The 12,091-nt window shown below is 41.7% G+C and overlaps 2 protein-coding genes across 2 annotated transcripts; one reads left to right on the top strand and one right to left on the bottom strand.

Annotated features, from left to right (window-relative positions):
• Positions 1-225: 225 nt before the first annotated feature.
• On the top strand, positions 226-2,895 carry LOC103376136 (UPF0184 protein C9orf16 homolog). The gene is made up of 2 exons (XM_008306503.1): positions 226-585; positions 1,759-2,895. The coding sequence occupies exons 1-2, from the start codon at positions 507-509 to the stop codon at positions 2,019-2,021; spliced, it is 342 nt and encodes a 113-aa protein (XP_008304725.1). The 5' UTR covers positions 226-506; the 3' UTR covers positions 2,022-2,895.
• Positions 2,896-2,899: 4 nt separating this feature from the next.
• On the bottom strand, positions 2,900-12,060 carry LOC103376137 (uncharacterized; the record flags this gene model as incomplete). The annotated part of the gene is made up of 14 exons (XM_008306504.1): positions 2,900-6,230; positions 6,770-6,891; positions 6,974-7,052; positions 7,153-7,293; positions 7,396-7,500; positions 7,635-7,728; positions 8,569-8,699; positions 8,833-9,039; positions 9,145-9,218; positions 9,320-9,432; positions 9,683-9,770; positions 10,480-10,603; positions 11,530-11,750; positions 11,925-12,060. Coding segments are annotated over 14 exons (2,181 nt in total), but the record flags the coding sequence as incomplete, so codon positions are not given.
• Positions 12,061-12,091: the final 31 nt, after the last annotated feature.

The raw sequence follows: 12,091 nt of genomic DNA on the forward strand, positions 1-12,091 counted from the left end.
TGATCATATTTAGAGAAACCGTAAATGCAGTCGAAAAATAAACTGCGGAGGTGTGTGAATTAAAAATCTGGACCATGTTTGAAAACAGTCACTAGTAATAGTAAACGTAAACAGACTTTCAAACCTTCTATAGTGCAGAATTGACGATATTTTAACTCAACTATCCATCTGGTAATTCGCACAGAGTGAGACATCTTCCTTTGAACTGAAGCCCCGCCCACATTCTCCCAGAATTCATTGGCTCGATAAATAGATAATTTGACGTTTGCTAAAAATGTCAAGCTAGCTAACTGGCCGTGTCTGAGAGCTTCTGCTGGACAGAGCGCCTGAAATTAACGTTAAAGTAGACCCTAGTTAGCACATTTCTTGCTAATTTAGTTGAATTTAAACAGTTTCTCGTACAGGGCTTGTACGCATGCTAGTTAGCTAGCTGGCTAGCTTGACAGCATAGCATTGCTCACGTAACTGTTTTTGTAACAAAGTTAAAAAACGTGAATATTTAAATAATGTCTGGACCAAATGGAGATCCAAACATCTGTACTGACGACGGGATCATCAACGACGAAGATGAATTTGGCGAAGAAGGTAACGAGTACTTGTCCATTCATTGTAATCGATACTAATTATTACTGCAGTTAAAGACGAAGTCAGCCTCTAAAGCTACTCCACTGTGCTACTGTGGTGATTTTGGTCAGTGAAACTAGTTTAGTCAAATTATTCAAACTCTACGTGGAGCTTTAAAACATGTCAGGTGTTGTAGTGTACTGGATTTACAAGATGTCTGACTGAAATGTGCATTGAACTAAGTTTGATGTTGGTCTGCTGTGTATCTGCCCGAACTAGAAATAGTGCAATGTAGAACAGATAACATCATTGCTAGTGTCTTTTCACCTTTCAACTCGAGACCCTCAATCATATCAACAAAATAAACTCATCTGTAGAGTTAAGATGAGAAATCAGGTTAGAAATGAATCTTCAAGCCACTGGTACATGCAGTTAACAACTTTTCTGTGCTATCTGTCTGTTTTAGCCATTTGGCCTCCAATAATACAGTTGTTGATAGTTGTGGAAGTCAAAAATGGGCCATTTTGGCAGTGCTCACTGTGTCTAAATTAGACTATTCAGTAGTTTCACATGTATAACCATACACTGTAAATCTGCTACTATAACACAGACAAACATGAGCTTGGCAGTGATCAGACAGTGATGACCAGTACACAGACATTCCCTGGCCAGTGACTGTAAAAGGACACCTTAAAATGCAGCTTTATTTAAACGATATGATGCCACAGATGAAAAGAAAGACAAATCAGTTTGGACCACAGCAGAAATCTTGAATATCCACACCATTTGTCATCTACGAAAGCTCTGGATAGCCATGTTCAACAACGTGACTGTGTTCCTTAAAATTTCACAAGCAACATTGACAACCTCATTAACTCTATGCAGCATAGATGTGCAATTCTTTAGTGGCTTATGATTTCTCGTCTGTGACCTCACTCTTCTGCTGTTATCATTTCCAGTATAGTGCATACTTGGTTGTTTCATCCATACTGTAGCAGATATGCTGTGTGCTGGAACAACAAATACTTTTTCCTTGATGTTAAAAAGATTGGACAAAATTTCACAAAGCATTGCATGCTGCATATATATAATTTACTACAATATTTTAATACTAAGTATATGTATAGTCTCTGTGATATGTGCTCTTTGCACAGCCTGACAGAACAGACTAACCTCCCTCCTGCTTATCCACAGAGTATGTTGCCATCAACTCGATGCTAGATCAGATCAACTCCTATCTTGATGACCTGGAGGAGCGCAACGATGCACTTAACGGCAAATTGCACGAACTGCTGGAGTCAAATCGGCAGGCCCGTCTGGAGTTCAGGGCCCAGCTGCTGGGTTCGCCCGACCAGGAGGAGAACTGTCCTGCAGACGGGGACCCGTCCTCACCCAGCGGCAACGAAGACCTGAACAAGGATAACGAGGGCTCACAAATGACTGACAAGAGCGAGTAGGTCAGAGGGTTGTGTTCAATAAAAAAGCAGGGATAGAAATATTTATAAAAGCTGATTCAACTCCTGACCTCTGTGTGTTGGACTAGTGAGCGCTGATCTGGATAGTCCATGCCTCTCTGATTCATCTGTCAATTTCCACTCCTGTGAGCCAACGTGTGCACATTTTATATCTATTCTATCACTGCAGTTCTTCTTTTTTGGTGAACTCTGCTGATGTGTGTGGCTCCTGAGCAGGTCGATTTAAAGCAGCGTCTCATACAAGCTGGACATCAGATACTTTCCATTGCAGACTTGTGAAATCAAAGTCAAATGTGTTGCAAAGTAAAAAGCTGCTCGTCTGTGTACAGAGAATTGTTTAGGTTCACGTGGGAGATCAAAATGACTACTTTAATGCAAATGTGTTAAAAGATTTTGAAAAAGGTAATGAAAAGATGCAGCAATATTTATTAAACAGTGCTCGAATTACAGGATTAAGCTCAGATCTGCTCCTAGAAATCAATTATGGTTGATGTAAGCGAGAGATTTGGCTTTTCTGAAGCAAGAGATGTGAATAATAAATTCCTGAGCGTTCTGTCCACAGTAATCTGCGCTACCGTCTTTGTACAGATCAATACATCTGAGTCAGTCCGTGTTACAAAATGGGTTACAGTCAAACTCCTGAATGCATTTCTGGATTTATCCAAGATCTGTTCAATGTTTGCATTGGCTTTGCAATAGCTGTGGTCCCTGTAACTACTGTGCTATCCCAAAATGTGTAGCATTCCCATCTATGTGTACCAGTGTATTGTAATGCTTCATCTGTTTAGGATAAGTCTGAAGAGTGTCTGTACGTATTAAGTGTAATCCATGAGAATTAAAACTGAAGTCGACAAAGTGTGGGAATTGTCAGACATTTTATTATAAATTAAGATGACTCCCAAACAGAAAACAAACATCCAAAAATACATTAAACTTCCAGCAGTTAGAAAACATCACCTGTTTGTTCATCTCAATTTGTCAGTAGCTGAATAAAAATACAATAAGAAACATACAGCTTTGTTTGAAATTATCCTTTACATGTCCTTTTTTTTTCTTCTTCTTCTTCTTCTCTCCCTCTCCTGCTCCATTCGGTTTCAGAGCTTTAAAGTACACTTCAGATCACGTCTTGTTCCTTCAGAACATAAAAACGATACTAATCATGTGACAGTCGCCACGATGACTACGAGAGTTGCTACATGTGTCAGCCAGTCCTTTGCGGTTTAAAATATCCTTCGCTTACGTGGAGGATGAAATGTTTCCAGAACAGCACACTGGTCATGCAGGAGGAAGTGAAACAATTCGCATCCCAGTTGTGGTCGTGATGCCACAATCAAATCGATTTTGTATAATCTGTAACTGGGTTCATGTACTGTATGTTGCAGGTGCTTCAAATCGAGAGTTGAAAGTTTGCAAGGATTCTTCAGACACTTCATGAATTTTCTTTGAAAGTAATTGCGGACCATAGGCTAAAGTTTGTTTCCCTCTGTCCAGTGTATAGCAACTTAAATACTCTTCAATGAGAGGAACAAAAAAACAAAGTAAACTGGAGTCAAATAAACACCTCTAACAACATTGTTGTGCTGTGAATGCTTGCAGAAGCATTTTAAGTCCGTTGAAGTAAAAACAAAAAACAAAAAAAACAAACATCCCATGGGCATGTGACACCCAGTGTGGTTTTGCATAAACCCTCGGTGGTGCCAGCATGACCCATTCTATGCAAATGCTTCTATATTTATGGATTCTGAGCTTGCAGCAGCCTAAACCTTCTAAGTGTTAAAATATGCAATATGCAGACATAGCGCATGCAGCCTTTTGTGCACACGGGGGAGCAGCTCGTAAATGAGATTCAGGGCCTGATTAATAGCAGAGGCCTTTTATTTCTTGCTGCGGACGAGCTGATGAAGCCGTCTGCTGCTGGTCTTTTAAGAGCTCCCTTAACATTTCAAGAGCACATGATAAGACTCTTTTCATATGACTGTCTGCACATTGCATCAGGATTTTTGAACTCTTCATGATACAATAAAAAACAAAAACTAAACTGTTGCTATTGCAGATTATAGGCCAATAAGAATGTGTGTAAAACTGGTTTTTAGGTGAGAACGCTACAGCTGCTGACAACCTTCTTTTTTTCTTTGCCCCAAACACCACAACATCAACTCGAACCCAAAATGTGAACAACTAATGAAAACAAAAAGAGGATAAAATGCCCTGAACCAAGCTATGATCAGACTCAAGAATCAGCGTTTCTCAATACTCAAGCCAAAGTACCATTTTAACACTTTTTTTTAAAAACAAAAAAACAAAAGATGCCACCTGCTCAAACACTTAGTTTAGTTACATTCTACACTTCAGCTTGCTAAAAGCGTGTGCTATGTGGTTAGCGATGTGGAACATGTCTCCACTTTACCATCAGTACGGCCTTCTACACGTGAAAGTTTTACTATTCAGTCATCTAGCTAGCTGGAGAATGAGCAGAAGCCGACAATGAGCCCTCAGAAACATCCTGATCCGTGAGGATAGCAGGGTGGAAAATTAACATGTCGGGGGACCAGCCACAGAGAACACCTACCCCGTTTAAAACCTGGACACTGTTTGTTTAGAGGGGGGCAGAGCGGTTACAGTGATTGCAACCTAATAAAACTGACAACACATGGATGTGTTTAGCAAATTCATGTCACACCACATCTGTAATTTTGGGTATGAATGAAACTTTTGTGGCTGAAATCCAACATCATGTCTTAGTTCCACACTACATACTACCTGTATACAACATAACCTCTCGCCTATACACCCTAGTGTACAGTAAAACAGCCAGAGTATAGTGTTGTGGCAGTTAGTAGACATAAAACAGCCCCTATGAGTCACGGTGGTGCTTTGGGATGACTGCTAATAATACGAATGAAACTAGACAATACCAACAAATGTGAAAATAGGATGTGATACTGTCAATTGCATTTGACTATAAGGACAAAATGTTTAACCCAAAGATGTATTATTTTTGTGTTGTTACCTGGGGAGTGCAAAACGACAGTGTGGTTTGATAAGTCAGTTTGCAGTTTTGTAAATGCACTACTCACAACCTGCCTACAAGTCGTACATAGTGTGGAACTGATCACAGCGTTATGCATCAATGCAATGGGCTTTCTGTGGGTATCCAACACAAGGAGCGTCTCTCTATTTCAAAAAAAACAAACAAAACTAAATTATTTTGGATTAAGGCAACATAACTGCAATGTTTTACTGATCGGTAAATACTGAAAAGAAAAGGTTCGTTTCAGACCAGACGCTTCGTAATAATCTCATTTTGACGGCTGTAATGTGAAGATGGAGGTTGGCCTACATAAAAAAAACATCCAACTCAGAGCACTTTCCAACAATCAATAATGTTAACCTGTATTTCAGAGCTGTTAATTTCCCACCCTGGGAGAGCAGTTCACACGAGAAGTCCTGTTCCACTGTGAGTCACCAGCCAGAGTCTTCCTAATTGTTGGTGTGTGTTTATTTCGGACTTTCCAGCATGGAGAGAGGTTGGGCTGTTGACTTCTTGGTCTCGGTTCCATGAAAGCACCTCGTCACGTACACACATCCCGTCCCGTGGTTGTGATTGTACCAGGTTGCGTTTCCCTTCTATGCCATATCGTCGACTCAGCGTTTGTTTGCGGCTCTCCCTGACCTGCGTTTGGGTGTGGCTTTTGCCTTCCCTGTGCCGTTATTTTTACGTGGGCCAGCGGGAGCTTCCTTCTCCTCATCTTCATTAGCCTCCTCATCAGCAGCTGCTGGCTCTGAGTTTGCAGCCTCCTCCTCTCTGCTGCCAGCAGGCGGCTCAGCGGGACTCTCCTGAGCCGAAGACGCCTGGGATGTGTTCTGTTCCTCCTCGTGAGGAAGGCTGAGGTCTTGGTCTGCGTCGCTAGTGCTGGTCGCTGAGATCAAGGCGGAATCCTGTGAGGTCAGTTCTTGTTCTGCTTGTTTCACCTCTTGCTGGTTTTCTGTCTGCACGTTCACTCGGGTGAGCGTGATGATGGGGTGCTTGGGGTTCGTGTTTTTCGCCAAACCTGCATCATCCGAGGGCAAGTTTTCATCTGAGCAGTCCGTGGTGGTTTCTGTTACAGGCCTGAGGCTGTCGGCAGCTTGGAGAGGTTCTCCGGAGGATTCAGCAGCTTCACCTTTTTGACTCACCAACACTCTGTAGCTCTGAGAAACAAAAGCATAAAAACACTGCAGTGAGTCTACAGAGATTCCTCAAGAATAACAGAATCAGTGGATGCATGCACTGGCCTTGTAAGAGCACAGGTATCGTTGGATTGAGGATTACGTAATGCTGAAGACGATTATTATTAGGGATGCACGATGTGATGTAGCGGGCGAATATTCGAATATCAAAATCGCTATCCAGATACCACTACAACGACCGAATATTCGGATATTCAGGTCCAGCCCTAGTTCTCACAGTGCTTCCTTATACTCATTTTTCAGTGTGAACAAAAATTGAATATCGACATCGGTAATATCGGTTATCGACAATATCAGAAATCTTGATATCGTATATTGGTATCGGCCAGAAATTTGAATATCGTGCATCACTAATTATTATTAATACAGTTAAGTTTAAGCTTGAATTCCTTCAATAATGCACATTTTTAGTTTAGTTTCTAATGACAACAATAATTTCATCTGGATCACTGGTATCTCTGTATTAATATTAATTGGCAGTAAGGTCATTAAAAGCTCACCTTGAGGTTCTCAAAGTGCTTCAGTGATTTGCAGTGGGTGTGTGGAGCAGAAGATTCAAAGTTGTAAAACTTGTTGCAGAGTCTGCAGATAAAACCTGCAACTGGAACTAAAAAAGTGGACCCTGCAAAAGGAAATCAGAGTCTCACTCAAATGTGTTTTAGCACAAAAGCCAACCAGTGAAACATCAGGAGTTAGTTACTGACCGTAGACTGTGTCGGGGTCGTACTGCTCATCGCTGGCCATGTCGTTCAGGGTCACTTCTTTCAGGGAGGACCAGCCATCCTGTAGCAGTGAAAGTGTTACTTTACAACCCCAAGATGATGTTAAACTTCATAGGATCTCTTAGGAGGGACTTACAAACAACAAACTATAAGCAAATCACCTGTCTGTCTCCTTGGTCTCCTTCATTACTCTGTCTTTCCTCTCCTTCCTCCATCTCATTCCCTTCCTCCTCCTCTAATGAAAAGCCATCAGTGTCCAGGGCCGTCAGCTTGGCCAAGGCCTCGCAGCCTTTTTCCTGGAGCTAGTAAACAGCGACAAGCACAATGATCAAGTTTTATTTCATCTTCATCTCTAAAAAACACTTGTTGATGCCTAAATCAGGAAAACACAGATATGTCTTCACCTTCTGTCTGTGCTCCGGCGACTGCAAGTGCTCTAAAAACATCTGTGAGGTCTTGAAGTGTTTCTTGCAGATTGAGCAGGAGGACATGTCTATTCTACTGGCGAGCTGAAAAGAAACAGAGTGAAAGCAGATTCTCAACAGAGCAACAAGAAACACAATCTGTCCTAAATATTTTGTGATATTTCTTGAACTCAGCATGTGCACGATGTAAATGTGCTTAGAAAGCGAGCAGCGATTACTTTGTGCTCCTCTGTGCGACGGTGGTCCGTGATGCTGCTGCTGAAGTGAGTGTGACAGGTGGAACACCAACGCTTCGAGTCGGCTTTTTTCTCTCTGCAGAGAACACAGACCAACATTAGTCATGAAGACCGCGTTCTCTTTTTAACACTCTCCTTCTGTCTTTTTAACCCTCTGAACCCCAGGCAGGTTCTGGCTGTTTTCTGCTTCTGTAATATTTTTACTCACTGTGGGCACATTTTCCACTGCGATATAAACTCCTGCACTTCATCACAACCATAGCTAGAAGTAGACAAGTCAAAATATGTAACATGTGCAGCATTACAAAGTTAGAATGCCATAAATCACAAAAAAATCAAACTGTGACATTATTTGATTTCTTATTTTACAAAAACTGAAATCAACATGTACATTGTTTTCTTTGTTTTTCATACTCGTCTTCTACCTGGTCTGTGCAAACACATCCTAAAGTTCAGCCCAGTTCAGCTGTAATTTTTTTTTTGTTATGTGACTGTAGCTGAGTCACTAATGGCTTTTCAGCTGCTTGCAGAAGTGAAAAACATTTCACAGATTCTCGTAGAGAAACTGTTTATCTTTGATGAAATATTATGCTGTTAAGCTTGGGTTTCTTTAGGTTTCTAGACTGAATAGCACATCAGAAACGAGTAGTTCAAAGATCGCTAGAAAGATTAAAACCCAATGATTCTTTCTGTTTGTACAGTTTCAAGCTCAGATAAATTGTTTACTTTTGGTGTTTTTTAATAACGCCTTTTAAACTCCAAAGAGAGTTCAGAGGGTTAAACTCAACATAAGTTTGGTTGATACGCTTCAAATTAAAAGGTGTGTACATACATCACCTTCTAAACTTGTAATACTTTTCAAAAACAAGAATACAAAAGAGAAGCCAACACGTATATTTTTGCATTTTAAACGGACCCGTCTTTGTTTGCTCCCTGCAGAGACTCCTGCACTCGTGGCAGCAGGGTGACCAGACAGGCGTTGCTCATGTGTTGGATCTCCATCATCCTTTGCTGGTGGGAAATGCTGTTCATATGACTCCTGAAGTTCTACAAAAAAAACACAGAGGAGAGAACGCTAAAGGTTGAAAATCATTTTACATTTGCTACCAACAAAGACGACGACCTACGTTTCACTGTTACTGTACACACTGCTGTACGTTGGTGTTTATGTTCAACCTACTTGCTGGTTGTGGCAGGTAATGCTGCAGAGGTAGCAGTAGAACTTGTTGGAGCCCTCTGCTACGCCTTCCTCTTCTTCATCCTGGTTGTCTGGTGAAGCCAAAGGGTCAGCTTTTCCCTGTGAAGTCTCTTCTGCTGGTAAATTAACCTGCTGGTGATCTTCACTCTGCCTGCTGGAGGGCGACGGGGCCGACAAACAGCTTTGCATCTACAGAGAGGAATGGCACATCAGATACGTGCATTTATCTAACTGAGTTATGACAGATTGAGACAGAAATTTTACAATCATTTGTCAGTTTTGGGCCCCTCTCACCTCATCAGCTCTGGTCTCCTCTATTGCCTCAACAACATCTGATCCTCCTGTGGAGCCTCCGTCCCCGATGCAGTCTAGGAAAATGCCAGAGGACAAAAACAAGCAATCAGTATTCATTTCAACTGAGACAGAAACATCTATTGTCCAAACTGAGCATTGGGTTTGTGTGCTTTACCTTCAGGCTGAGCGTCCTCTGTGTTGCTGTTACACTCTGAGGAAAGAACTTCCCCGTCTGTATCGGGGATCGTGACAGTCTCAACAGCACACTGTTCTTTCGGTCTTTCTGACCTGAGAGAAAGAAAGAAAAAGGCACAAAAGTTGAGGTTTTGCAAGCAAGCAAAAAGTGCGACTGTTAAGCAAGGTTACCCCAGTGCCTTCTTTATTTCTAGTAAATAAGCAAGTCATTACACTTTTATCATCTTATTTTTTCTCGTCTCTATTGACAGAACACATTGTAAAAACACTGCACACAACATTTTTCCTGTTGCATTAGGTATTTGTTAGCTCAACTACTAACAATAAAGTGTGGTGTCCCCACCCCTCTGTCTTTTGCCTCTTCACCACAGGTCCTTCAAGTTGCTCCTCAGTGATCTGAGTGGGCCCATCCACTCCTCCCACAGCACTATCTGTGGGCAGAAAATGAGAAAGCAAAGGTAGAAACACACAAAAGAATTTTCACCATCCTCTCCAAGGGTGTATTCTTCAGTACTTTAGTGTATAAGTTAAAGCAATATGGCATTCAGCTCATCAAGGCTCAAGACTCCAAACTTTTTTTTCTATTTTACTGGTGCGACTAATTTTCGTATTTGGTCGCGCCTCCCACCATGTCACAGGCAAAAACACATCACTTGTTGAACATCTGCTTATCGATAGATGCTGCAATTTACAGATGTTCCCTAAACACCTCACACTGCAGACTGTGGTAGCTGCTGTTTGGTGGCTGTGGTGTGCTCTGACCAAAAAATACGTTGGAAACAGTTAAACTGGGGCGTTCTTTGTGCAATGTGGAGTGCATCAACATGTTCCGCTCATAGAAAACAGCCAATGCAGGTGCGCTCCACATTTCATGAGAAGACCACATTTTTCAGTGGAAATACCACAGTCCATCGAGGAAGTGCTGCTTTCCACCACTGTGGTTAACACAGTAGCTGCCTGAGCTGGTTACAGTCACAGCAAAACAGCTTAATGATCATTATGCACTCACACAAAAGCGACCAGTTGAAATTTCAACTGGCACACTCTCAAAAAACCTGCAGTCCTGCTCATGCTAAATCCGTTCAAGCTCCCTTTCTGAACAGTAAACGTGTTTCATTGCTGGCTGAATCGCAGCTCTACCTGTCTGAGTCTTGTCAGTGGCTTCATCACTGGAACTGGTGGATGCTGCTGGTTGGTCGTCTGCGCTCCCTGCTGCCATCTGCTCGCTGTCTCGCTTCCTGTCTTGCTGGCGAGCTGCAGCGTCCTGCACACAGACACAGAGAACAAATATAGCGTATACGAAGAGATCTAGCAAAGAGGCTTTAACAGAATGACATCTGTTGATAGCACTGGATATAATTGGTTTTAATTCTGCATCTAAAATAAAAAAAATAACGGTAATATTCTGTTTTGATCCATGAGGATGACAAAAAAAATTGACAATAGCAAGTGTAGGTTAGATAATTCATGTGGAGTTCCTTTTTAAATGTGTTTGATTCGATCAAATCAACTAAAATAATTTGACAACTTCATCAGCTTGATCAAGAGTAAGTCCTGATTTACTTTAATTATTCTACTTCCCTGAGGACATCAAAACAAACGATTCATTTATCCTGTTCTCACGAAGGTTTGTGATTCAAGGTTACTTTCACAAATCACTAATCTGCTTATTTCCTCAACCAATTGTGAATATTATGAAAAACGCTCATCCCAATTATCCGAAAACACAAATACACAAATTTAAAGTGCGTGTTTTTTAGCCAACCAATCGTCCAAGACCTAAAGATATTCTAACAACATGAAACACACAAAACAACTGCACATATTAATATATAAGAAGCTGAAATGCTCATTTTTGGCACATTTGCTTACAGAAATCAAATAAACAGAAAATTTGTTTCACTGTTGTCCAAAAATGAAAATTCATAACAATACACGCTGGTCATCCCTTCATTAAAAAGAAACCAGAGCTAAAATAGTGAAATAACTTCATCTGCTTATTTGTCAAGCACAAGATGGAATGTCAGACTTTCCCTGAGTGAGGCATATTCAAATCAAACTATTATGAAAATTTATACAAATGAACAAAAACATTCTGATCCTGGTGCACTTGTTTACTGTGTATTGTTTAAGCAAGAGCGAAAACCTCCACAAAGCTTATAGGTATTATAATGGTGCTGTTGTAATTACTGTGGTAAAGGTGGAAGAGGCGGAGGGGGCTGTGGTGGTGATGGTGTTGCTGTTGTTGTAGTAGCGAGCATGTGGGTGGAAGGGTCGTGCGGCTGGGAAACCCATCATTGGGGACTTGATGGCCATGCCCATGGGAACCGGCCCAAGCAGGGACGACCTGGCTCCTGCAGTGAAGAACTGCCTGAACTGCTGCCCGCCCATCCCAAAGTTCCGCATGTTACCTGGACAACAGCAGGGCATAAAAGGAGACAGATAGGCAACGAAATAAGAAACCTCAAGATCATAACCCAACAATAATATATATCTATGACAATGACAGGTCTACGGCTCCTTATAAGGAGCCATTTTCTCCTTTTCCAGATGGTGCTGTCTTTACACTATAATCCAAACTGTACCCTGCATCTGCTGCATCAGGATGGCGCCCTGCAGCATAGGATTGGGGGCGATGATGGTCGTCTGGGTCGCCTGGCACAGGTTGACCATCCTGGGAGGAGGGGCTGTCTGAGGAGGAACGGGAAGGGCTCTGGGCAACAAATACAGAGGAGATAATACACATTCAGCA

Source organism: Stegastes partitus, unplaced genomic scaffold (genome assembly GCF_000690725.1).
Source record: "Stegastes partitus isolate 25-593 unplaced genomic scaffold, Stegastes_partitus-1.0.2 Scaffold3676, whole genome shotgun sequence".
Lineage (NCBI taxonomy): Eukaryota > Metazoa > Chordata > Actinopteri > Pomacentridae > Stegastes > Stegastes partitus.

Excerpts from the sequence above, each read along its gene's own strand:
- LOC103376136 (XM_008306503.1), top strand. The coding sequence starts at position 507 with ATGTCTGGACCAAATGGAGATCCAAACATCTGTACTGACGACGGGATC. Across the intron at positions 586-1,758 it reads AGATGAATTTGGCGAAGAAG|AGTATGTTGCCATCAACTCG; the intron begins GTAACGAGTACT and ends GCTTATCCACAG.